The sequence below is a fragment of the Thamnophis elegans genome, chromosome 16 (genome assembly GCF_009769535.1).
Source record: "Thamnophis elegans isolate rThaEle1 chromosome 16, rThaEle1.pri, whole genome shotgun sequence".
NCBI classification, from domain to species: domain Eukaryota; kingdom Metazoa; phylum Chordata; class Lepidosauria; order Squamata; family Colubridae; genus Thamnophis; species Thamnophis elegans.
In genome coordinates, this window is record NC_045556.1 from 14538634 (window position 1) to 14565483 (window position 26850).

The 26850-nt window shown below is 40.3% G+C and overlaps 1 protein-coding gene across 1 annotated transcript in view; it reads left to right on the plus strand.

Moving 5' to 3' along the window:
- NTRK3 (neurotrophic receptor tyrosine kinase 3) overlaps nt 1-26850 on the plus strand; it is a 477242-nt gene that overhangs the window by 174737 nt on the left and 275655 nt on the right. The window contains exons 6-11 of the mRNA XM_032233717.1: nt 3017-3159; nt 4494-4635; nt 7184-7480; nt 10952-10975; nt 13576-13643; nt 19090-19192. Of these exons, the coding sequence (XP_032089608.1) occupies nt 3017-3159; nt 4494-4635; nt 7184-7480; nt 10952-10975; nt 13576-13643; nt 19090-19192 (777 nt within the window). The remainder of the gene's footprint in view (nt 1-3016; nt 3160-4493; nt 4636-7183; nt 7481-10951; nt 10976-13575; nt 13644-19089; nt 19193-26850) is intronic.

The window sequence follows — 26850 nt, forward strand, 5'->3', positions numbered from 1 at the left end:
GTTTGCCCGTGTATTATTGCGGTTGAAGCTGAAGTAGTTGTTGACTGGTAGGACGTTGTAGCAGACCATTTTGTGTACTATGCTTAGATCAGACTGTAGGCGGCATAGTTCCAGGTTGTTCAAGCGCAAAATTTCAAGCCTGGTGGCATAGGGAATTCTGTTGTCAGTAGAGGAGTGGAGGACTCTTCTCGTGAAATACCTCTGGACCCACTCAATTGAAATAAAGTCCGATACGCAGTGCGGATTCCAGGCAATAGCAATAGCAATAATAGCAGTAGACTTATATACCGCTTCATAGGGCTTTCAGCCCTCTCTAAGCGGTTTACAGAGAGTCAGCCTATTGCCCCCAACAATCTGGGTCCTCATTTTACCCACCTCGGAAGGATGGAAGGCTGAGTCAACCCTGAGCCAGTGAGATTTGAACCGCTGAACTGCTGATCTAGCAGTAGCCTGCAGTGCTGCATTTAACCACTGCGCCACCTTGGCTCTTAAGGCAGATGAGCTATATTCGAGAATATATTGTTGAAGTTTCTCTATGTACCTGTGTTTCTGCCTGTCTATTAGGAATGAGTGTGGCTTCAAAAGGAATCTTCAGTTGGATGACCATGGTAATAAAACATCTCTTCAAAGCAAAACTGCCTAGGGGAACAGCTTCTAAATAATGGGGTGAAGAAGCTGTGGTGTTTTGCTTTGGCTGTATACAGGTAGTCCTCGACTTATGACCACTATTCAGCCCAAAACTTCTGTTGCTAAACAAGACAGTTGTTAAGTAAACCTCTGGGGTTGTAGCTTTTTCGGCAAGTGAACCTGGCTTCCCCATCGACTTTGCTTGTCAGAAGGTCGCAAAAGGGGAATCATGTGACCCTGGGACACTGTAACCATCACAAATACATGCCAGTTGCCAAGCATCTGAATTTTGATCACATGACCTGCAGGGATGCTGCAACGGTTGTAAGTGTGAAAAATGGTCATAAGTCACTTTTTGGGTGCTGTTGTAACTTCGAACACTCACTGAACGAATGGTTCTAAGTCGAGGACTAGCTGCAAACTATGGAATCTATGCATTTTAAAAGAGTCGCAACGGTGTTAACAGGTGGAACCAGAGGTGGTATTCAGCAGGTTCTGACCAGTTCCGGAGAACCGGTGGCTGAAGTTTGGAGTAATTCACAGAACTGCCAAATACGGCTTCTGACTGGCTCCACCCCCATCTATTCTCTGCCTCCCAAGTCCCAGCTGATTGGGAGGGAATGGGGATTTTGCAGTAACCTTCCCCTGGAGTGGGGTGAGAATGGAGATTTTACAGCATCCTTCCCCTGCCACGCCCACCAAGCCACGCCCACCAAGCCACGCCCACCAAGCCACGCCCATAGAACCGGTAGTAAAAAATGTGAATCCCACCATTGGGTGGAACACATATTTCCCCAAATGGGGAATTTGCAAAAACCCACTTGTCTTTTCCAGAAAGCTTTAAAAAAGCAAGCCAACCTGACATTCACTGTATCAAGAATTTAATCTAGGACAGATGTCATTTTAAGATCAGCCACATGTTTTGTTTTGTTGTTGCTTCTCTCTCTCTCTCTCTCTCTCTCTCTCTCTCTCTCTCTCTCTCTCTCTCTCTCTCCCTCCCTCCCTCCCTCCCTCCCTCCCTCTCTCTCTCTTTCCTGGCCTCTAATTATTTTGCCTGATGAAGAGTTATTGGTAATTTGAAAAACTTGCACACGTTGTAATAGTTCCCAGAAGACCAGCCTAGTTAGCTTGCTTTAGTAAATAATGATTCCTTTATTTATAAAAAAGAAAATTCCCAACAAAGTGGAATAATAACAAAGTACCTTAAAGACAAATAAGGAATGCTTCATTTGGCCAACTGCCATGCAAGGTTTGCATCTATGGATTTTCAAACAATGTTTATCATAGCCAAGATAGCTATTATTGTTATATGTGGAACATTCTGTATCCTTCTTACCATCAGCTTCTGATTCTTATTAAATCCTTATATGCAAAAAAAAAAAAGTTTTATCTCAATTTTTGGATTAAATGTGTCTGGATGAACTCCAGCTGTACATTTTCCCCTATAAAAGAGTCAGGGGAAAAAATAATACAACAGCATTCACTGCCATTCCTGTCAAGTGATTAAGAAGGAAGGCAATCCTGCTGCAGTTAATTGTACATGCGGACATTGTGTATTGCAATATGTCTAGCATCTCTTACATAAACAAAGATTTCCAGTACAAGGGTAGCACAAAATACATTTTCTCCCCAATGTTGTAGCCCGCCAGCGGCTAGCAGAGCTGGTGAAGAAGTTGGAGAGGAACATGGGCCAGTCCTGGAGTCTGGGGAAGGCTCTGATGAGGGCTCTGTATTGGAAGCAGAGAGGGGGGCAGAGCCATCTGAAAATTATCAGCTGCCTTCAGAGTCAGACATCAGTGAGGCAGATGAACAGCTGGAGCCTGTTCCCAGTATGCGCATGTGCAGAGTTGCCAGATGAAGGGAACAACTAAAGAACAGGGGTCGACTTGGGAGTAAGGCCACAGGTGGACGATGAATGGCTCTCCCAGAAGAAATAAAAGAGGAGCAAAAGGGGAGTGGAGTTTGCAGGAGACAATTAGTTTGCTAAATTGGTTCATGACTCTCTGAGACTCCTTGCCAAGTTTTGCAGATATCAGCCTGGCAGCTCTCCAAGCCAGATAAGGTCTGTGACTGTAAATCCTCCCTAGAAAGACTTTGCTGGATGTGAATGAGCAGAATTCACAGTCAATTAATAAAAGGTTTTTTTTTCAGGACCAGGAGTTTGCTTCCTGCTCTTGGGAAATCTAGGTCAGAATACCCAAGAAATATTGATGCTGTAGTAACACGGGAAGTGTATAATACTTTTAAGTCTCCCCAGACTTTACAATTTGCAACCTTCTAAATCAGATTAGATTGAAAACCAGTTTTAGGAAAACGAGGCTTGTAATTTATGTTGATCTGCTTCTGGTCCCTTGTTGTAACCATGTTGATGTTGGATGGCTTCCTCCAGATTTGCCTGAAATCAGTGTCAGCCACGTGAATCTGACTGTCTGCGAAGGTGAAAATGCTGTTATCACATGCAATGGGTCCGGTTCTCCTTTGCCAGATGTTGACTGGATTGTGGTCAATCTGCACTCTATCAACACACATCAGGTAAGAAGCTGAAGTTAAAGGCCTCCAAGAAACCTATGGAACTGACAGCAGGAAAAGACCTAGTGGTCCATCAAGTCTGCCCTTTGAGTTTGTCTTCCTTGCTTCCTTCCTTCCTTCCTTCCTTCCTTCCTTCCTTCCTTCCTTCCATCCATCCATCCATCCATCCATCCTCCCTCCTTCCCCTCTTCCTCTTGATAACCTCCCTCCCTCCTGTCTTTCCTTCCTTCTTTCGTCGCTCCCTTCTTCCCACCCTCGTCCCTCCCTTCATCCCTCCCTCCCCTCTTCCTCTTGAACCTCCTTCCCATCTTTCCTTCCTTCCTTTATGCCTCCCTTTGTCCCTCCCTCCCCTCTTCCTCTTGATACCCTCCCTTCTTTCCCTCCCTCCCTTCCTCCCTCCCTCCCTCCCTCCCTCCTTCCTTCCTTCCTTCCTTCCTTCCTATTATTTTTTAATTTTTTGTTGGATGTTGGACATGTGTTTGATCCATGCATGTTTAAATTAGGTTACTGATGTTTGACCCATATCTCCTCTGGAAGCTGGCACCAAGCTTCACCTTCTCTTTCTGCGAAATGATACTTTCTGACATGACTTTTGAACTTTCCCTCCTGTTGGTTTGAGGTTATGCCCCAATGTTCTTGATTTTTTGCTTAATAGCAAAGCTCCCTTGCTCCCCCCCCCCCCGCACCCACAAAAGAGTTTTAAACAATTATTCGGCCTATTTGGAGGATCATATAGCAGATTTTTCTTCCCTTCATCACTTAATTTCAGGCGGCTTTGGATATTTATAAAAAAGTTTAGTGTTGTGCTTTAAGGCAGTGTCCTCCAGACTGGGTCCTCTTCAGATATATAGAATATACTGGTAATTCTCAATTTATGGCCACAATCGAGCCCAAAATTTCTGTGGCTAAGCAAGATATTTATTAAATGAATTTTGCCCCATTTTATGACCTTTCTTGCCACAGTTGTTAAGTGAATCACTGCAGCTGTTGGTTGTTAAGTGAACCTGGTTTCCCCATTGACTTTGCTTGTCAGAAGGTCACCAAAGGGGACTGCATGACCCTGGAAACACTGCAACTGCCATAAATATGAGTCAGTTGCCCAGTGTCTGAATTTTGATTGTGTGACCGTGGGGATGCTGCAATGGTCATAAGTGTGAGGAAATGGTCATAAGTCACTTTTTTCAGTGCTGTTGTAAATTTGGTCACTAAACAAACTGTTGTAAGTCGAATCTCATTTATTTGGGCAAAGCTATTCTGGGAGATTCTGGGAGATTCACTGGATGTGGGATCCATTGTCTTTATTTTATGTTAACTATCTTTCTGGTGGTGATTTTCAGACAAATGCCAACTGGACCAATGTCCACTCCATCAATTTAACCCTGGTGAATGTAACCAGTGAAGACAATGGGTTCCTGCTTACGTGCATAGCTGAGAATGTGGTAGGAATGTCTAATGCCAGCGTACTTCTCACTGTATACTGTAAGTCAATGGGGGTAACATAAGAGATGGGTTGAAAGATGGGAAATCCATTTATGGGAGGTTTTCGGGCACTTTTCCTGAGTTGGAGAAATTCTCCTTGAAATAAACCTATACCTATACTTATATGTATATCTAATACTCTCTCTCTCTCTCTCTCTCCCTCTCTCTCTCTCTCTCTATCTATCTATCTATCTATCTATCTATCTATCTATCTATCTATCTATCTATCTATCTATCTATCTATCTATCTATCTCTATCATCTATCTACATCTATCTATATCTATCTATCTATCTATCTATCTATCTATCTATCTATCTATCTATCTATCTATCTATCTATCTATCTATCTATCTATCTATCTATCATCTATCTAATGTGGAATTCTGTAATGAGACCTGGGATATTTCTTTGCAAGTATATTGGGATTTCCTCCCAGGATTTATTAGGATGAAAAATGGAAGAGTAATAATTAGTGTTGACTATGGCCATCGCTTCTTTCAGCTGACAACATAGAGCAGTGATGGCTAACCTTTTTGTCGGTGTGTGCCAAAAGCACCTGTACGTGCGACAGCAGACCCACGCGCCCCACCCATAATGCAATGTGTGCACGACTCCCCCCGCAGGAGCCCAAAATGGGGCACAGGGGAGCCTCACGCAGCACCTCCGCACCCTATTTTGGGCCTTGAAGGCCTCCTGCACCCGCCTGGGTGTGGGGGTACTGTGTGAAGTCCCAAAGTGCCATGTGAGCCCACCACCACCATGCCTGCATGGCAGAGACCTGAAGACCAGCAGGAGGAACACATGCATGGGTGGTGGAGCTGGGCTGGGATGACAGCTGGCATGCCTGCAGAGAGGGCTCTGCGTGCCACAGATTCGTCATCACGGACATAGGGTATGGTGACCCTTGGATGTTGTGGAGCTACAATTCCCAGCATCAGTAGTCAATCAAACCCTAAGGATACTTCCACCTGGGATTTCTGAGAGTTGTAGGCAAGAAACATCTGGACAACCTCATATTCTTCATCCCAAAGTAGACCTGATACAACTTCACTCGGCATATTAATGAAATTCCCAAGGCAGCTGTCAGACTGAAAAAAGTGTCGCTCACTTCTAATATTAATGGCCTGCTGATTTTGGCAGCAAGTAAAAATTTTAAAAAGATGCATTAAGTTGCCAGTAGACTTCAAATGCACAAGGGGCTTCACTTTTCCTTCTTGAAGCTTCTCTTGTGGCATGCTAACTAGTCCGCTGTGGCTTTCAGTCTGAGAATTTGACAGTGAAGAGACTTGCATTCTGGTGAATGAATGCTCTGACATTTGAACGAGATGAGTCATATCCTTGCAAATCCGTGCTAATATGCCTGTACTCACTTGGCCTTCTGGATCATGTGAGTGGCAGAAAATTATCTCTATGGAATGCCCATGGAGTTCTGTATGGCCTGTTTTTATACACTGTAGTATAAATGTAGATTTATACCCCTGTGTAGCAAGAAAGCAATAAATAAATAAATAAATAAATAGTGTTTTGGTGGTGCAGTGGTTAGAATGCAGTACTGCAGGCTATTCCTGCTGTCTGCCGGCTGCCTGCAATTTGGCAGTTTGAATCTCACGAGGTTCAAGGTTGACTCGGCCTTCCATCTTTCTGAGGTGGGCAAAATGAGGGCCCAGATTGTTGGGGGCAAGATGCTGACATTGTAAACTATTTGGAGAGGGATGTAGAAGTACTGTGAAGCAGTATATAAGTCTAAGTGCTATTGCTATCGCTAAATGAAATATTGAAAAGAATCTGAGTGGTCCACAATATTGATAGTCCTATGAAACAATTTAAAGCTGCATTACATATACTCCCTTGGCTGCATACACCAAGCTCAACTGAAATATTTCGGGGATGGGCTTCCTTGTTGTGACTAGACCATGGTTTGTTTACATCGACATTGTTTAGATTTACATATGTTGCAAGTACTGCTAGAAACAACATATAGGCCATGGCTTAATCGTGGTATATTGTCGTGCTATACTTTAAAGTGTTTAAAGTATTTGACTCCTGGTTTGTTTTCTTTATTTTCTGTTGCATTGTTCATAAAAAATCAAGCATGTTTCATAACATATGTAGACTACAGGTTTCCCAGTCTATATTATCAGAAGCTGAACTGTTTGCCATTCAGGGAAATTTAGATTCCCCCTAACTTCGTGCTCCATATGCCCTTCTTTCCTCCTTCCTTCCTTCCTTCCTTCCTTCCTTCTCCTTCCTTCCTTCCTTCCTTCTCCTTCCTTCCTTCCTTCCTTCCTTCCTTCCTTCCTTCTCCTTCCTGCTTGCCTTCCTTCCCTTCCTCCCCCATTAGGAAAATGTATATTATAATATATGGCAGATGAGACTTTAAATGATCTTAAAATACAAAGAGAATGTTTGAGTTTTTGAAAGTTGAATCCAGTTGTGCTTCCAACAGAATTTAGAGAAAACATGGTCCATCTGTAATTCCACCCCCCCCCCCAAACGTTTTGTGGATGGCCATTAATGTTTGTTTGCCTCTCTCTTCCACTCTTTAGCTCCTCCCCGTATTCTCAGCCTACTGGAACCGATTCGTCATATGGAACACTGTATCGAGTTTTCAGTGCATGGGAACCCTCCACCCCAAATCCATTGGCTGTACAACGGCCAGTATCTTAGGCAAACCGCCTTCATCCGCATGGACGTCTACCAGGGTGGGGACATCACAGATGGCTGTTTGCTCTTCAACCATCCCACTCATTACAACAATGGCAACTACACCATCGTGGCTACCAACTACTTGGGAACAGCCAACCAGACTGTCAGAGGACATTTTCTGGAGAAACCATTTCCAAGTGAGAGATTGAGAGTTTATAGCAAGGGGAGGGCAAGCTTTTGTGTACCTTTTTTTAAATATAAAAGGGGGGTGTGTGTTCCATGTACACTTTTTAAAAATGCATTTTTTAAAAATAATGACATCTGTATATTCCAAAATCAACATTGTTAATGGGGAAACCAAGGTTGACGTTCAGTCTCAGTCATGGAAGTTCAACTGAAGACTTTGGATCATCACTGTCAGTCTCAGCCCAACCTGTCCCATCCCAGAGATATATAACCTGTGTCATCCCATTATATACATACATACATACATACATACATACATACATACATACATACATACATACATATATTGGGGATAAACATATGGATAAATTGGAATGCACATCAGTCTGAGCTCTTGTTGAAAGTCAGGGTATGATTCTAACAAATGAGTTGATTAGGGGATAGTATCTCTCCTTCATTTCAAGGATAACACTGAGAATTAAAGGGGTGAGTGCTCATGCTACATTTTGGCTGAGACATACATATAAATGAAAAAAATAAAGGAATATGAGGATCCAATTAGACAATATGCAATATTCATATTGTGCTGCTCCACTTGGGTTTTTTTAAAAAAATGTACTCTATTTGTACTGTGCAATTCTTAAGTGCGCATCAAATTTCTTTACAGTACATAATAAACTTTGTTTGCATGTATTGTGAGGATACCTCACTTCTTCTCTACGGGATGATTTTTTTTTTCTTAAGACAAGGACTGAGCCCAGTGACTGAGTATTGATTCTTTGTTGTTGTTAGTTGTGAAGTCTGATCCATCGCGACCCCATGGACATGTCCTCTACCATCCCCTGGAGTCCATTTAAGCTCAGGCCTACTGCTTCAGTGACTTTATCCAGCTACCTCATTCTCTGTCGTCCCCTTTTGTCCTCAATCTTTCCCAGCATTAGGCTCTTCTCCAGTGAGTCCTTCCTTCTCATTAGGTAGCCAAAGTGTTTGAGTTTCATCTTCAGGATCTGGCCTTCTAAAGAACAGTCAGGGTTGATCTTCTCTAGGACTGACGGGTTTGATCGCCTTGCAGGCCAAGGGACTCGCAGGAGTCTTCTCCAGCACCATAGTTCGAAGGCCTTCAGCCTTTCTTATGGTCCAACTTTCACAGCCATACATTGCAACTGGGAAAACCATAGTTGATTCTAGACCAGTTATTGTCTCTTGGTTTAACCCATCTCTCTAAACAATGGTTGCTATGAAAAATTCTGCTCTTGAAAAAAAGGTGGCAAATAGAGTTAATGAATGAATAAACAACTAACATTAGGAGAAGAACCGAAGTGGAACAGTACAATCTGAATCTTTAATTTAATTTGATTTTTCCTTTGATGCAATTTGTAGTAAATAATTTACTATGGTGTTTCTTTTGTTGAGGGAGATTTTCTCAGCTTTTTTCCAAGTAGAAGAAAAGAGAAATTCCTCTTGGCTTGAATGGTGATGATACTCCCTGTGTCCCTTCTTTTCCTAACAAACCTCACTAACATATGAGTCAGTTGCGGTTAGGGTTTCAAATAGTTCTTGGTTTCCAAACCTTTTGGAGAAGAGCCCCCACTTGGAAAACCAGTGTAAACAGCACACCCCAGGTCTAAATCGATCTCGCTGCCCCAAAATGAAAACTTAAACTACTTGGATCAAATCTGGTTTCAACTGAACCACTTCAGATGCTAATACATGCATGAGCAAAAGACATCCAGGGTGTCTGATTTGATCTGACAATTTTAACTGAATCTTTGCTTTGATTCAGAAAGTTGATTAAGAGTTTGATTGGATTACATTAAAGTTAAATTTCTAAAATGAAATGCCACATACACTTGATTAACTGATGGAATTCGTCAGCGTAACCTGAGAAGAGGGGTCTCCTTGTAGATGACCTTTAGAAGGGGCTTCGGTAATGAATGGAAGGCAAACCTATTACAGCTACTTGACGCAGTAACTAAATGGAACTCCTGTGTTCAGATTATACCTTGCGAGTAGTGGATCCTGGGAGATACATAAAGGGGGAAAGTTATCAGTAGGTCAGCTTTTTGGAGATGATCTGGTTGACTATTGTTGAAAGTTGGATGCTACACTAAGCAAACTTTTGTTCAAATGTCCATAAAGGGTAGGACAAGAAGGAATGGATGGAAACTTTTCAACCTAGAACTAGGGAGAAATTTCCTGGCAGTGAGAACAATTCATCAGTGGAATAGCTTTCCTCCAGAAGTTATCAGTGTTCCATCACTGGGAGTTTTCAAAAAGAGATTGGACAGACATTTGTCCAGAGCAGTATAGGGTCTCCTGTTGGACTAGAAGACCTCCAAGGTCCCTTCCAGCTTTGTTATTCTGTTATTCTGCTCTTCTATGAAGGAATAACTGCAAAAAATAGTTGCTCTGAAATAAAGGATTTATGTCATGCCTTCCTCTTTTATCTTAAGAAAGTCCTTATAGAATTGATTTTTTCCCCAGGCATTTAGACATGCTACCATCTGGCCTGCTGTCATGAGAATGTAGAGCACCTATTAGTTACTTTCCATGATGAACATTTTGTAATATAAGGAAAGCACAATGCCACTGATATCCTGATTTATTATTTATGTCTTGTTTTCATGGAAGTTTCTCTATTAATGATATGTAGAGCCCATTAAACCTTATGCTTGAAGAAATTGTTAAGGTAGATAAAAATGCATTTGGAATTTCTAGGCAGATAATCTTCTGGCTAAGGTCCAATTCATACAAATAGCAAGTGTCATTTTGAAACTATCTCCCCATGTTGGCTGGGGAATTCTGGGAGTTAAAGTCCACAGGTCTTAAAGTTGCCAAGACTGAACACTCTTATATTAAGCTCTGTGGATGAGCAGAGATATGAATACATTTCTGGTTTGGAAGACCAAATACCTACCCCAAATTCCACTCTGCAATCTAACTAGCATGGCATACTTTGAATAAGTAGCTACTTAAATACCACTTCTAAAAAGAGGAACTATATTGCCAACAAGGTAATTAAAGGGGATGACTCTTGCATATGGTAGATTTTAGTACAGCTAATGTGATTTCAATAAGATTCTTGTTCACTGCCTTGTAATGGGGAAGACTGTCTGATTATTAAATACTAACGATTGATAGCTAAATTGGGCCCTTTAACTCCCATTATTTAAAAAAAAAATCAGATTTAAAGCAGTCAGGCTTCTAAAACAGAAAAAAAAATTATAGAGGAATGTTGTTAATAATGTCCTCTGTAAATTAGGGCACGTGGCTACTCCCCCTCCCTCCAAAACCTCTTCTTCATATGCCTTCATATACCCTATTTCAAAACATATTGTGAACATTCTTTTAAATCAGAGAATTCAGTCAGTGGATTATTGTTTACTAATAGCGTCACGATTGTTCTCCAATGATGGTGATAACCATTTTATTTCTCTCTCTCTCTCCCCTTTGTCTTTACCTCTTTTTTTTGTTTTTTACAGGCATTTCAGATATCTTTGTCACATGTAAGTTTTTCCTTGCCTGTTTGATCAGACTACAATTCCTCTGTATCACTCAGACCTTTAACCAAAGATTTTTGTTTTGTTAGAGCAATTTTTTAGGCAGGGATCAAAGGGCAGGGCATCCCTGGGAGAAATCAGGAAAAACCTGAGCATAATAATTTTATTATGTTATATGCCACCTCTTTGGCTCTGGATTGCTTATCAAAACATTGTTAAGGGTAGAAAGGTAGCAAGTTTGCTAAACTAACTGTAGCTAACATGTGAGTTTTATGGATACCTCTCTTGGCACAGTGCTTCATTACAGAGTTTTTCAGGTGTCCAATCGAAGCATTGAGAGGTCCAGGTTGAAATAACTGCTTCCCTTAACTTGATAATCAGACCTATACTCATGTTGTATGTTAATATATTGTAGATCAAAGAGAAATGATTGCTCATCTTTTAACTTTTGGGATTCTGGTGATGCATCCCTTCTAAGAGTGATTTGATTACCATTGGGGAATGTATTAGATTCATAGCAAAGTGGAATCAAATGACACAACCCTCTGCATGCAGTGTGCCTTCACACAATTCTGGCTGAAGTTGCTTTGCTTACCTGCAACTTGTTGAACAAGTCACAATGTATTGGTTCTGCATTGCATAATACGTTGTAAACTAACCATAATGGCTGAATTAAGGCAAAGCTAGAACTAACCAAACCCTGGCATGTGGGGTGATATTTCGATTTTATATATTGATCTGGCTCCTATGGATAACATTTTTTAATTTCAGCCTGATGGAATGTAGCCTTAATCTTGAAGCATGAATCTGCCAGGTGTTAAACCAACTCACATAATAAATGAATTGGAGAGCATGAAGATGAGAAAAAAAATATTTGGAATTCATGGAGGTTGAACCATTAAAAGCACTTCATAACTAAAAAAACAAAACAACAACCCAGAAAGAGTGCCACACTTCACTCTTGAGATTTTCAGCACCATTCTGTTTTGCTTTGAAAAAAAAAAGAAAGATTTAAAGCACATTTCCTTTCATCCAATTGAATTTTTCTGCAGATCACTAGTATTTTCTAATTTGCTAAGGGAAAACTGCTCAGGTTATGAGTGCTTATATAGCTGAAACAGTACCAGCCTTTCCTGGGATTTGATGGAAGTAAAAATGAAAGGCATGCGAGTGGTGAGGGGAGAACGCAGAAACAGCCCTGTGAAGATCTTACGTTTTCTCATTGATCATGAAAGGGAAACCTAGATGAACGAAGGGATCAGAATATTGAGAAAAGGCATGGACGGCTGTTCACCTAATTGTGAACAATCCGTACTGTGATATTTTGCTGATTAGTTTCACAGATTAGCTTCTGTATATCATTTCATGACATGGTGGCTCAGTGGCTAAGATGCTGGATTGCTGTAAAAACATTGTTAAGGATATAAAGGTAGCAAGTTTGCTAAACTAACTATAGCTAACATGTGAGTTGTGTCAATGAGAAGGTCAGCAGTTCAGGTGTTCGAATCCCTAGTGCCATGTAACGGATTGAGCTCCCGTTATTTGTCCCAGCTTCTGGCAACCTCGCAGTTCAACAGCATGTAAAAATGCAAGTAGAAAAATATGAAGCACCTTTGGTGGAAAGGTAACAGCATTCTTTGTGCCTTTGACGTTTAGTAATGCTGGCCACATGACCATGGAGACATCTTCAGACAGCGCTGCCTCTTTGGCTTTGAAACAGAGATGAGCACTGCCCCCTAGAGTTGGGAACAACTAGCACATATGCGGGAGGGGAACCTTTACCTTTATCTTACCTTTTGACAAACAAGTCTAAATTGTCATCAGATTAAGGTTACCATTTTTTTTTAAAAAAAATAAGGGGTGGCAAAAGAGACAGGGCTTCCTTTCCTCTTTCACGCAAATAGAGATTGGGATTTCCTGCAGTACAGGGGGAAAAAAACTTTTCCCAGGGACAGACAACTGAAATTTAGAGCTTCTATGAAACATGGAGATGACCATCAGTTCAAGAGTTGGAATCTACATGACGAAAGCTAATATACCACCCAAGTCAAGCTCATCTTGGTCATGTCCTTTCAAATCTAACTCAGCATCCCTTTAGGATTTTTTTTTTTTTTTAAAGAAATGATTGTCAGCATTTGGATTTTGGATTGGTGTTTTTTTTTCACCAATGGATAGCCGAGGTTGCTTATTTAGAAACATTGGCAGAATCATTAGTTGAGATAAATGTGACAGCAGAGAGGTAGGAGTGTTCAAATAACAGCATCAACCTGGAAATAAAGAGACTGTTTTAAAAGCTTCCTGGGTAGAATAGCCATTAATACAACTTGGAGTAGTGAGCAGGGGGAAAAACAGGGAAAAACATAAGAGAAATCAAAGTCTATCCAAAAATACAGGATGCTTCAACTGGATGCGGGAAGGAAATAACTTTAAAAGACAATATTGGGGCACTACCACAAGGGGGTAGGTATAGGAAGGAATAAACAGGGATTTTTCTAAGAGTTAATCATATATACATAGACATGTGACATATAATATTTAACATGTATGCACATGTTTCTCTGAACTCTGAAATAAACTTTTTTCTTCTTTTGTTCCTTTGGTTTCAGATGAGTACAGTCCGAGTCCCTCCCCTCTCATCACAGTGACACATAAGCCAGAGGAAGACACATTTGGGGTAAGATGCTTGCGACTTGACAATGGGAAATAATCTTATCTTAACCACTGGTTTATACTTTGTGGATTTCTGTGGGAATGCAACTTGTCTACCCAGAAATATCACGTGTACCAGAATTACTGCCTTCCCTTGAGATGGTAAGTCAAAGCCCAACTAACCCATTCATATCATCCATAATGCTGGCTTGGCTACTGGTTTACTAGCTGTTTCCATATTGCAAGTGGTCCTAGAATGGTGTTTCTGGGCAGAACAAAGTCATTTTCTATGATTGTAGAACCAAAGAAATATCATCCTATCAGGCCTGAGGAGAGGGAAGTGCAGCCGACACATTGTTCTGTGGCCCATGGAGCTCAAAGGGGGTCCAGGGAGGGGAAACATTTCTTTAATTTTTACAAAATCATTTTTTTAAAAAGAAAAACAATATTGGATATATACTTCATACTTTTTGCCAGTGATGGTAAACCTTTTCGGCACTGAGTGTCCAAACCAGAATGTGTGTGCATGTTCGTGCGCGCACCTGAGTGCCGTAAACCTGAAGACCAGCTGCCGGTGTGCGCATGCCTGTTTTTTTGGCCATTTTCAGGCTATTTTTTCAAACCAAAAATGGCCTACAAAATGGCCTGAAAAGAGCCTGAAAAATGGCTCCAGAATGGCCTGAAAACTCCCCCCAAATGCCCTGGAAAATGGGCTGTGTTTTGGCTGTTTTGGGGGCCATTTTCCAGTGCTCTGGTACCTGCAAAGACCAGCTGGCTGGTGCACAGTTTGCGACAGTGCTCGTGCCCACATGTGCCACAGGTTCACCATCATGGCTCTATACTTTGTGTGTATAAGCAAAACCTCCTTGTTTGACATAACCTTTAAGGGCATGCGACCCCCTCATGCCCCATTTTGGGCCTAGTAGGCCTCCATGCAGTACAATTATGACATTATTGATTTATGTGTCCATGTGAAGGTGAGGGGGCCCATATTACTCTTGTTCCAGCACTTAATAATCCTCTCAATGGCTCTGCATCCTCTCCATCTCCTTTGGACCACTCCTCTTTAGAATGTGTACCTAGGAAATTTTAGAAGGCTTCATTTTTGCCTCATTGTTGACTGTTAAGCAGCATATCTGTTTGTGAATGTTGTTCGCTATGGACGCAGAGGGATCATGCAATAGAACGCCTAGGAATTGTATGTGAAGAAAAGTAGGTGGATAAACTGGCGTTTTCTATGCTATTCACATCATCATCTATCCCTAAACATGTAGACCAGGACTGTCAAACGTGCGGCTCGTGGGCCAGATGTGTCATGCGCTGGCCACATCCAGACCTGATTTAGCAAAGGAGGAAAAAGTCACAATATGTCATATGACAACGTTGTGATGATGCAAGTTTGACAACCGTGATGTAGATCGTATGGTGGCATAGATGATGGCTTGATTGCTTTGGAAGACTATCACCAGATTCTTTCAACTCACCGGGTTGCAACCTTCCGAAGCTTATTTTAGTTTAGTCTCCCGGTAGTATATGAATCTAACCACTGAGCATTTTTGTGCATTCAGCTTGTAGAATACAAAGGGCTTACTCCCAGTAAGATTCCTCCATACCTGAACTGTAATAAGCATGTCTTCACATTCTTAGGGCTGTTTGATAAGCACAGCAAAAACTGGTGTTCAAGAATTCCCTGGGGTATTACCACTTTGGAGAGAGGAGAGATGCTGGGGGAAAAATAGTTGAATGAGCAAACACAATCCCAGGGCAGAGAAAGATGTCATATCTTGTTTTTGCTGTGGTGCTCATGTGCATTGCATGCAGCTTCTGTTCCTTAAGGACAACTGTTGTGCAAATTCCCCTTCCCCCTGGCCTGTTTTGGCTCACCAACTTTCCTGCTTGTAGAAAACAAAGCAGGAAAAAAAAATACCAGGCAGCTCTGATAAAGCACAACATGTATAAAATATGAGGATTATTCCAGACTGGAGAAGACAATAGCCTGCCAGCGAGAAAACATCTCTTTATTTTCCTGCAATGTGTATTTCATTTTGATAAGAAGTAGGGTTTGCAATCAAAGCACAGAGCAGGAAGAATATTTTCCCAATAAAGTGGGGGGGAGAGGTAGATCTTTTAAAAGAAATGTTTCTGTGCACTTAAAAATGAAGGATAAATTATTTATCAATATGATTACCAGAAGTATCTGAACTGCCTCCACCAAAACTAATTTTCATTCCCTTCTCTTTTGTTTCTCTCCTGTCTTATTTATGGATCCCCAATTGCTATCTTTTTACCCTTTCCAGAACTTTTTCAGTGATACACAACTTCTTCAGTTGTTGGCTTTGAATATTGTCTCTGGGTCATTTTTCTCATTACATGGCAGAAGGCCTGGGCCTCCCACTTTGATGGGGGCCACAGCAAATCTTGTGTCTCTGCTGAGTGTGCCAACATGACGGACCTCTTGGTCAAAATGACTTGATCTCATTTACACATTGCTTCATTTGTAGTTGTTAAGTATACTCACCCTTACAAAATCTGGAATGTGTGAAATGCCCTCAAGTGGTTAACGTCATGTCTCTCCTAACAATTCACAGATGAATCTAATGGCACTCTTACACAAAACCCCTTCTTATATCAAGAATTACTGTCCACACAAAACAAGATTGCAACATCACAGGAAGGGCTGGTTGTGGTTGTTAAAAGTAAATGTGTTCAATAAGGCATAAACACATAGGAATCTCCTCCATTAGATGAATCCAATCCCAAGTTCATAAAATCGGTTTTATAAAGGTGACTCTTTAAGATGTCAAGATGTTCAGGTGCTTTAAATATAACTGCCCTTCTGGATAAAACTACCATAAAATGCCCTTCTTTAACTGGTACAAGTATTATACTGATTATAATGCTGATTATATTTTCCTACTTCTACTTCCCATTTACGACTGTGGTGCTTTGGTGCCTTAAAATGTCTGCCAGCTGAATTGATTATTCTGTAAAGTATCATAAGCCCTTTGGCATTTTGAGGGCTGTTGGTTTAAATATAGAATGTTTTGATTTAAATTGCCTTCAGCTTCTCCATTCTCTTTTGCTTGTTTTGATGCAGAAGGAAAGTTCACCAAGGTGTATAAATGGAAATGGAAATTGGTTCCCAGCAATGATTGATGCCAGGTTTCAGATTAGCTCTACATCTTTGACCACTCTTGGTTCCAACCAAATGTCCTCTCTTGAGCATTAAGAAAACTACATTTCTATATACATTTATTTATTTTAGTTTCCCCTCAGTATTTATTGTATCGATATTATGTGGTAGTGTTTGTAAATAAATACTGTTTTATCAGTGGAAGAGAATTCTTTAGCTAGTTTGGGCTTTGTTTAGGGCTAACTGGTTCTAGATCCTATAAGGATGCTACTACAACTTGGCCCTAGTTGTAATCCTGAAATATAATTACATCAAGTAACCATTAACATCAGATAAGTTCTGTACTGCATGGACTTAATTCTGTGTGGACGTAAACAAGCATATATAACTCAGAGAAGGTTATATATGTAGAAGAGCCCATATGGTGCGGTAGTTAAGGGCATCAGGCTAGAAACCCGAGACTGTGAGTTCCTAGTCCTGCCTTAGGCCAAAACCATCTGGGTGACCTTGGACCAGTCCACTGACTCTCACCCTAGGAAGAAGGCAATGGCAAACCACTTCCAAAAACATTGCCAAGAACACTCCAGAGACAAGTTGAGAAGGTTACCAGTCAACCCCTACACATGAAGGCACTAAAATATTATTTATTAAAAAAAAAAAAATTGTTGGACTTTATATCTGAGGTATGATTAATTGAAACAGGGCCCTTGGTTCCCCCCATTTCTCTACACAGCATCTTTCATGCAAATATATTTTTAAAAAGGTCTCATTCATTCATTATGATTGCCTATCTAACCATAGTGACTCTGGTAGACTAACTACACACACACACACACACCCAGCAGAGAGAGAGATAGAGAGAGAGAGAGATGAGAGAGAGAGAGAGAGAGAGAGAGAGAGAGAGAGAGAGAGAGATTGTGTCTGTGTGAGAGAGAGAGAGGGAGAGAGCTCGAACTGGTCTGCCACTAGTTAGCAACTTCACATGCTCCAGCTAACAGTCTGAACCCCATGCATGGGAACACATCCAGATCTTCTGTGAAAAACCAATAGGATTGAGGTCATTCTAATCACACAGGGAATGGCTTTTTAAGGGGCAAATGCCAGCCTTTGTAAAGAAGAGATAGTATCTGATCCTAACAGTTTTAATATGTTTGGAGTAAATGCCAGCTGTAGCATGCTTTTATTTGCATATTACAACAGAATTGCTACAGACTTCTTTAATAGTGCAGAAAGTCAGCAATTGCAGTTGGTAATTGTAGAGCCTTTTAAATCAATATAATAATTCATTTATGTACCATTCCATCTCTATATCATACTAATATAATTCATATACTTGCAATATTAATATTACACATAGACTATTCTCTGTAGATCTTCATGACATACTGATTTTAAAATTCATGTTAGCTTTTAAAATTTAACTTCAGTTAGGAATCAATGCTTTTGCTCAGATTAAATAAATCTCCACTATATACACTTTTCTTTTTAAAACGTAAAACTTAGCATCTTAGTTTTAAGACTGTTGCACTGTGAGTCTCTTAAAGTGTAACTTAAAAGGAAAGAAATAACTAACAAACCTAAATAATGGTATTAAAAATTTAACTTGTACAATTGATCTAAATTTTAGTCTTTTTTGTATACTTTTGATAATTAACACAGGGGGGATGGCTGTAATTGTATTTTTGAACATTATATTGGTGGATGAATAAAATAATATGACTGATCCAACAGCAAAGGACACAAAAACAATTAAGCACAAATATCAGGATGTATTCAACTCAATTTGTTGTATTCTAGAAAAATAATAAGTTTAATTTAAAAAATTGAACAGTGTGCCCAAATTTGCTAATAACAATAGCAGTTAGACTTATATACCGCTTTACAGTACTTTATAGCCATCTCTAAGTGGTTTACAAAGTCACCATATTGATTTAATGGGGGGGGAGTTGAATGGGTGTTCCTTGTTTTGCTATAGCTTTATCCTTTTCCTTGTTTCTGACAGTTTATTTTTCTGCCATGTATTTCTTGAGTCCATCTCTTTCTTTCTCTCTGAATCGTCTCTCTCTCTCTCTCTCTCTCTCTCTCTCTCTCTCTGTGTGTGTGTGTGTGTGTGTGTGTGTGTGTGTGTGTATGTATGTATGTATGTATATATTTATGTTGTTTTAACTTTATTTGACATAAAGACAGTTTAATTAGCTTAATGATTTGGTTACTTGTAGAATTCTCATCAGTGACTGCAAAAATAATAGATTACTTCTATTGAGACGAACATATACATTTGAATGCAAGTGTTTTTGAGAATTCAATGAGCCTCTAACATCCAGGATATTCTTTATAGGTATCTATCGCAGTGGGTCTCGCGGCTTTTGCCTGTGTTCTCCTGGTGGTCCTATTTATTATGATCAACAAATATGGACGGCGATCGAAGTTTGGAATGAAAGGTACAAATAAACCCCTTTCTCCCCTCCCCCTTCAATGAAGTCCATGGTTGTAGAGGTAGGTGGGAAGATAAATTGTGGGTTTTCTGGCTGTATTTTGGTTCAGGGATTGCCAATAACTTCGTATTGGGAAGACAGCTGTGTGGTGGAAACAGGTGTACCATAAAACTAGTGGCACAAAAGCAGGAAGATCCCAAGTACTTCTGTGTGCTGTATTAGAAAGAATGGGATTCAGAAAAAGCAGAAGAACTTCTTGACCTTTATGAATGGGACTTATCAGTGTTAATTATTGGTTTGTTACGTATGTCATCCTGGACTTCAGTTTGTAAATGTAGTTGTTGGGGTTCCAAATAGCATCCAAAATTAAATCAGAGTCCAAGGCAAAGTATTGCTCAAAGCTCCAATTTATTAAGAGAGACGTGTTGGCACATTTGTGGAAAACATGAATCTGAAAGCTTCCCGGTTTTCCCCACCCAGTTGAAAGTTCAAGATCTTGCCCCCACACCCACAAGTCCATCACATGGTCCAACCTTCCACCACCATGCTGGCAGCTTCCACCCATCTAGTACTGGTCAGTTGCAGAGGTGCAGAGACAAAGGATGACCTTGGCTTTTTAGAAAGGAATTTTGTTTTAGCTACATAGCATGTAATTCCGTACAATCCCCCCTCCCATTTTCCCACAATAGAAAAGGCATAGTAGAATAATAGAAAGTATGGCAGGCCAAAGATCCAAAAGGAACATGGCTGCAGGCCTGACGATAGTAAGTCATAATGGATTCACTGACAGAATGGAAGCATCAATAGCTCCAGTCTCAAATACTCAAGGGAAATTTTAAGGAAGAATAATTCACCATTAACATCATAAGGAATGTAGTTATGGTTCAGAGTCAATGCTGAATTGAATGCCGGAGGTTCCTCTTTTAGACTAGGATTGTGTGACCATTATCAGGAGAAAACCTTTCAGGGGAACTTGTTCTAGACAAAACTCTGATGTCCATTTATCTGATATCCCAAGTAACTACTTGTGCACTCCAGAGGCCCACAATTATGTAGGCCACAATGAAATGGAGAAACTGCCAGATGGCCACCAACCTACCTTCTTCATTTCTGCACTTATTTTCATAATGTAGATCCAGAGTGATTCATTTATCTCCAATCCGTCTTTGGAGAAACTCATCCCCTCTAACCACACTACTGATTGGATTGAGTTACTTGCATGGCACACTGCCCTCTTCCTGTTCTTCTAACTAAGTCAACCTGTTGTAGAATGAACTATTTGAGTACCCAGGTCTAGAAAGCACACTGAATTGCAAAGACATTGCTAGTTGTATGAAATGCCAAACCTGTGTTGGCATTCTTTATGCAGGCAGTCACCAATCATTGCTAACCCAAATCCGTAAACCTTCTTCCCTGCTCATGCATGTTTTGAATATCTAAGTAATAAGGTCTTTCAAGCACAACATACATCCTCATAAGGAATGTTTTAATATTTGCAGTGGATAATTGTTGAAAGCATTTTAAAAAAGCATGAGTGTGCCTAATGTCATAATTACACTGTGCCTTTTGGAAGAATGTGGAAGAGGTATAGCAAATAGCTGGAATTCAGTTTCTTTTGGCTACACTTCTCTTGTTCAGTTGTAGCTGCCACTATTTCTCTCATAAATCACAGGCATAAACTTCCTTCTGCAGAGTTAATTCTTCTTCCATTTTAGTGACTTTTTTTTATCAGTGAGGCTGTTAAGCAGAATCTGCGGTACATGAAGTTGTCTCAAACCCAGGATGGCCGCATTTTCCTGCTTTGATTTATCTAGTCAATAACTCCCTATAAGTACAAGGCAACTTGAAAATATTCCTATTTATTTATGTAGTTATTCCTTCCTATTTTTTCTTATTTCCCCCACCCCACCTCCCTCGTGTTCAGGCTTTTGATTCAGGGCACTTCTCCTGAAAGATCATGTTGAGATATTAAAGCTCAATTAAAGAAAAAGCCCCCACATTCCTTCATGGTGGTTACCCATGTGACTGCCTTAATTGTGTGGGATTCCTTCTTCATTAGTATTGAGTTAAAGCTCATCTGAGTCATTTGTTAGTTTAACGGCACACATTTCAATTTGCTAAGCCGAGTCAAACAAACAATAATGCTCTTTCCTCTGCAGGATATTACATCGGGAACTACCTCTCTCAAACACCCTCGTCCAGATTATTAATCAGGCTGTGCATCGGTTAACATATTTTTGCTTGTGTTTCTAGGTACAATTCAAAGCGCAGGCTTTGAATAGCAATTAAGTTTGTCATTGCAAGATTATTAGACCCTTTGGGGAGGCAGGCAGGCAGGGAGGGAGGAAGAATTGAGAGTTGGTGAAATAAGCAATTGCCAATTTTGGAAGATATTCTCTAATGGGAGTTGGAGTTTAAATGGAGATATTAGCAGTCATTATTTCATTGGGACTTTTGCTTCTCTGCTGCCTTAATGGAATCCTATGTGTAGGATTGACTGAGAATCTCTGTAGACCAAACCAGCAGTGGGTTCCTGCCAGTTCTAACCTCTTCTATAGAAGAGGTTCCACAAATCTACAGTGCTGTTTAGAACCGGTTCCAGCTCCCTCCCCACACCCGTCCAAACATCATCAAGATGAAGAGCGAGAGGAGGAATTCTGGGAGTTGAAGTCCACAAGTCTTAAAGCTGTCAAGTTTGAACACCCCTGGGTTTTTTTTCTAAAGGGTTAGGGGTGCAAGGGTCTTGTAACTTGACAGCTTTAATACTTGCGTGCTTCAAATGCCAGAGTTTCTGAGCCAACATTTTGGTTGCTAAATAAGAGCGTTGTTAAGTGAGTTTCACCACATTTTACAGGTTGGCCACGCCCACCCAGTCACATGGCTGGCAAGCCACTCCCACAAAGCAGGCCACACCTACAGAAGAGGTTCTAAAAACTTTTTGAAACCCACCACTGGACAAAACTTATGTTTAGGTTGGTGGCTGCCATTCTTCCCCTGTATCAAGAGCCCTCTTTAGACCAGCAGTCACCAAGTGATGGTCCAGGGATCATTGGTGGTCCATGAGAAAATTTTGGTGGTCCGCAGAAAAATTACTTGCATTTTTAATATTGCACTAAATCAGGGGTCCTCTGAACTATGGCAATGAACATTTGTGTTGCTGCAGAGAGTCTCCCCTTTTGGGGTCTTTTTGTGCAGGTTGGAGGGGGGCAGAAATTCTGACTTGGGGTCTGCTTCATTCTCCTGATGCGGGGCTTTGGGCAAAGGCTGGAGGGAAGCATCGCTGGTGGTGAAGAGCCAGATGACCTTGCCCCAGTGACATTGCATCATGGCCTGACTCTGGCTGACCATCTCAGCTCACTGAGCCTCCAGGCGCCAGTGCCTGGCCTTGCACTCCCACAGGTCTTCCCTCTTCTTGGAAAGCCTATGCTCGTAGTCCTCAGTGAGGTACTTCTGCTGAACCTCCTTCTCAGTCAGATCCAATTTTAACTGAGCTGTTTTGCCAACCCTTTTTCATGGTGGCTACTTAGCTCCAATAGCTGCTTCCTGTTGGGGCCCTAAGGAGCCTGGATAGGGAGGTGAGGAGTAACTGGGGGGGAGGGGGGAGTAGAGGCTGGTGAGGTGCCTCTCGATGTGAGTGACATCGAGTTGACCACACCCACCCAGTCACATGACCACCTAGTCACGCCCACCCAGCCGGTCATTAGGCAGATCATATTAGTGGTCTGCGGGATTTAAAATTATACATTTTATGGTCCCTGAAGTCCAAAAGGTTGGTGATCCCGGCTTTAGCTGATACTTGCAAAAAATCTAAAGCACTGTTTTCTGCATCGTGAGATGAAGAATGAATGAAAGCTATAATTTAAGATGAAATCTGCAACATAATATAGGCATATCACAGTTGGAAAAGCCCCAAGGAAGTTATTTATCAGATTTTGCCAATTTCTCTGTCCCATCCATATGAAAGATGCAGACCCAGGAACATTTTATATATGGACACACACAGACTCACTGAATGGCCTTCAAACCATTCTGTTCCTCAGGTGAAAATAACTGGGGAAACGGGGATGGTAAAATAACTGTACGGAGAAGGGAAAAAGAAGCAGGAGGAGGAGAAGAGACAATCAAGGATTGCTTGCAACTCACTCTGTGATGCTTTACTGGCTGCATTATCATTGGCTCATTTGCTATATGCTTCCATCAGCTTTGATCAGAGCTGCTCTATGAATGTGAATGTCAAAAGTACTTGCAAAGACATTCCACTACAATTTAGAATCAGTTAATAGGCACTTAAAACTAAGTGGCATCCTATCCGATTATGATTGTGGGGTCCTTAATGCTCCCCCCCCATAAATATAGAGTAACAGTCAGTTGATGGCCCAACAACGCCATTTTAAAAGGACAAGCTCATGTGATTTATTTTTTTATGTATGAGATTTATAAACTGCTGCACTCCAAGGCTTTGGGGAGAGGGTGGGGGGAGTGAGGTAGAATTAAAAAAAATATCAGCAGTAGAATTTCCACGGTTTCTGGCCTCAGAAGGACATTTTATACTCAATACATTCATATACAGTGTTTCTCCCCTTATTAGAGAGATTGCCAGGGAGGGCAGACCATTTTTATCTAGGCTTTCTCCTCCAGGACACTAACCCGGTTACCACGTATGCAGTGGCAAAGTTCTGTGCTGCTGCAACGTCCATAAGAAAAAAATTGGCTACAGTATAGTACCATCTTGTACCAATTATCTGGACATAACTTTAACAATCTTTGGACCATTATGTTATTATCCACTTTTAATGTCAATACTTTTTAATTATATTTTAATGTTAGTATTTTTTGATATAGTGTAAAAACTAATGTGTATTGCTGGTCTTTGACCATAATAAAGATTTTACTTACTTTCTTCATATACAGAGCATAGAGAATATAAAAAGAATATGAAAAGAATGTACTTATTTATATTTTGCATTTTATATTTCTTGTATCTCCCATCTCCCTCAGATACACACACACACACACACACACACAAACACACACACACACACACACACATGGGGGCATGGAGAAAGTCATACATAATCAAGAAGAGAAGCAATTTAGAAGTAAGGAGAAATTTCCTGACAGTTCGAACAATTAATCATTGGAACGACTTGTCTCCAGAAGTTGTGAATGCTCCAACACTGGAAGTTTTTAAGAAGATGTGGGATGTTCATTTGTCTGAAGTGGTGTAGGGTTTCCTGCCTAAGGGGGTTGGACTAGAAGACCTTCAAGGTCCCTTCAAACTCTGTTATTCTATAAATATGATGAGAAATACTGAAGAGATCTTCTCAATCAACAAAGATGAGGCTAATGAGGACTGGAGGCTAAAGCATGCTATGAACAAATTGAGGGAACGAGGTATGCCTAGTTTGATGAAAAGGACTAGGGGGTGACATGATGGCAGTCTTATAATATTTGAGGGGCTGTTACAGAAAAGAGGGAGTTGTCCTATTCTCCAAAGGATCTGAGGGCAGGATAAAAAGTAAAGGGTGGAAACTGGTCAAAGAGAGAGCCAACCTAGAATTAAGGCAAAACTTCCTGTTAGTGAGAACATTTAGTCAATGGAAGGGCTGACTTTCCATTGTTTTCACTGGAAGTTTTAAAGACTATATTAGATAGTCTTGTCCAGAACGTTATAGAGTCTCCTGCTTGAGGAGGGGGTTGGACTAAAAGACCTCCAAGATCCTCTCAACTCTGATATTCTGCACTCTGTAAGAGTGAATTATTTACATCTCTTATAAATTAGCATTTCCCACCTGGAAAAAAAAATAGGAATGTATGCATATTGAGATTATCTGCTGATTGCAAGAGATATTGCTGCATGCATCTTATTTGAGCCACGGTGGCACAGTGGTTAGAGTGTAGTACTGCAGGCTACTTCTGCTGACTGCCAGTTGCCTGCAATTTGGCAGATCAAATCTCACTGACTCAGCCTTCCATTCTTCCCAGGACCCAAATTGTTGGGGGCAATAGGCTGACTCTGTAAACAGCTTAGAGAGGGCTGTAAAGCACTGTAAAGCGGTATATATAATCTAAATGCTATTGCTATTTCCCCCTTCCCTGAAGTTTATTCTGTACAGTACACACTTATGAATTGGTCATTTGATTATAGGCTCTGAGCCTCAGATCCAGAGCTATTCTAGTCCAATCTGCAGAGACTCTGGCAAGGCAATCAGTGAAGCCTGTTGTTTGGTAGGATATTTAGGTTTAACTCTAAATATCCCCGTTCTTATTTCTCTTGAATTGCTAAGGCAAGGCGTGACAATCTGCATTTCCCCAGTCACTTTTACTGGTTCCTGTAATCTGCACTAATCACTACAATTTTACCCCAAATCAACATGCAATTTGTTACCATTTTGGAGCAGGAAACATACAGAAGCTTTAGAAGAGGCTCAAGGTGGTTTTAAGCTACTTAAAAATGTTTTTGCTCCCCAAAGCTAGGAAAACACTGAAAAATCCAAATCTCGTCCTGTTAAGGCTCAATCAATTTTGCAGAAAATCTGAAGGCCAGAGGCAAGATCTTCTGGAAATTAATTGAGGGATCCATTGGTTTTAAACCATAATCATCCATTTCACAGAGACAACTTGCTAGAAAATGGTGCAAATCTATCTTTAGACCCTAGCTCAAAATGAAATAAAATGGTTAGCATGCCCAGCATTGTTTTTCATTCTTATTTGGGTTTTTTTTTCTTCCCCTCACTACATTGAAGCAGTGGAAAGTATATTTTTGTCATTAACACCATGAATATCTTAGTAGCCTCTCTGCTTCTCCAGGATTTTTTTTTATAGTTCCTAATGTTATTTGCAGTGACAGTGGCATGCTGTAGGATAACATGGAATGGATAGAAATTATTTGCTGGATTCTACATTAGCTGTATTTAAATGTTTTCAATCTATCAAAATCTTAAGCCGTTTGGAGATTTCTGCCTCTTTGGCAGTATTTTTTAATAATAAGAGGTTTTTTTTAAAAAAATTTATTTTTAACTTAAACGTTCTATCTTCCATTAAACAGTGTGCAATAAGAATCAAAATTTACATCAGTATTCATTACATTGATATTGATTATCTAAGCTTACAATAGTAACAATGAACATAATAAATCTATTCATTTCTCCCTCTTAACATATCTTCTAATAAGAATATAATAACTATTAAATATAATAATCGCAATAGTTATATTGGTAACAATCATCCTATTGTTTACATCTCTATCTTAACATGTTTTCTATATTTCACTAATCTCCAATTATTTCTAACTTCTGTTTTTATTTTCCAACCATTCATAACATAGCCCCCATGGCATATAATATTTAGTTTGTTCTTTGTCCTTTATGGCAAGTGTTCGTTTGTTCATTTCTGCACATTCTAATATTTTCCTAATTACATTCTCTTTTTTTATATATATTTTTATTTTAAACACATAAACATATCAACAAAAACAGACACATGACTTAAAACAACATAAGAACAAAAAGTTCCATCGTATATCATACAGCATTTCCGTATCGGTTTCTTTGCAGTTAGTCTTTTCCCTTCTATACATTTCTATCTTGCATTCATGGTCTCCTTATTCGTTATCCATTTTTATGTACAGTTCTATATTTATTTATACTTAACTATTTATAACC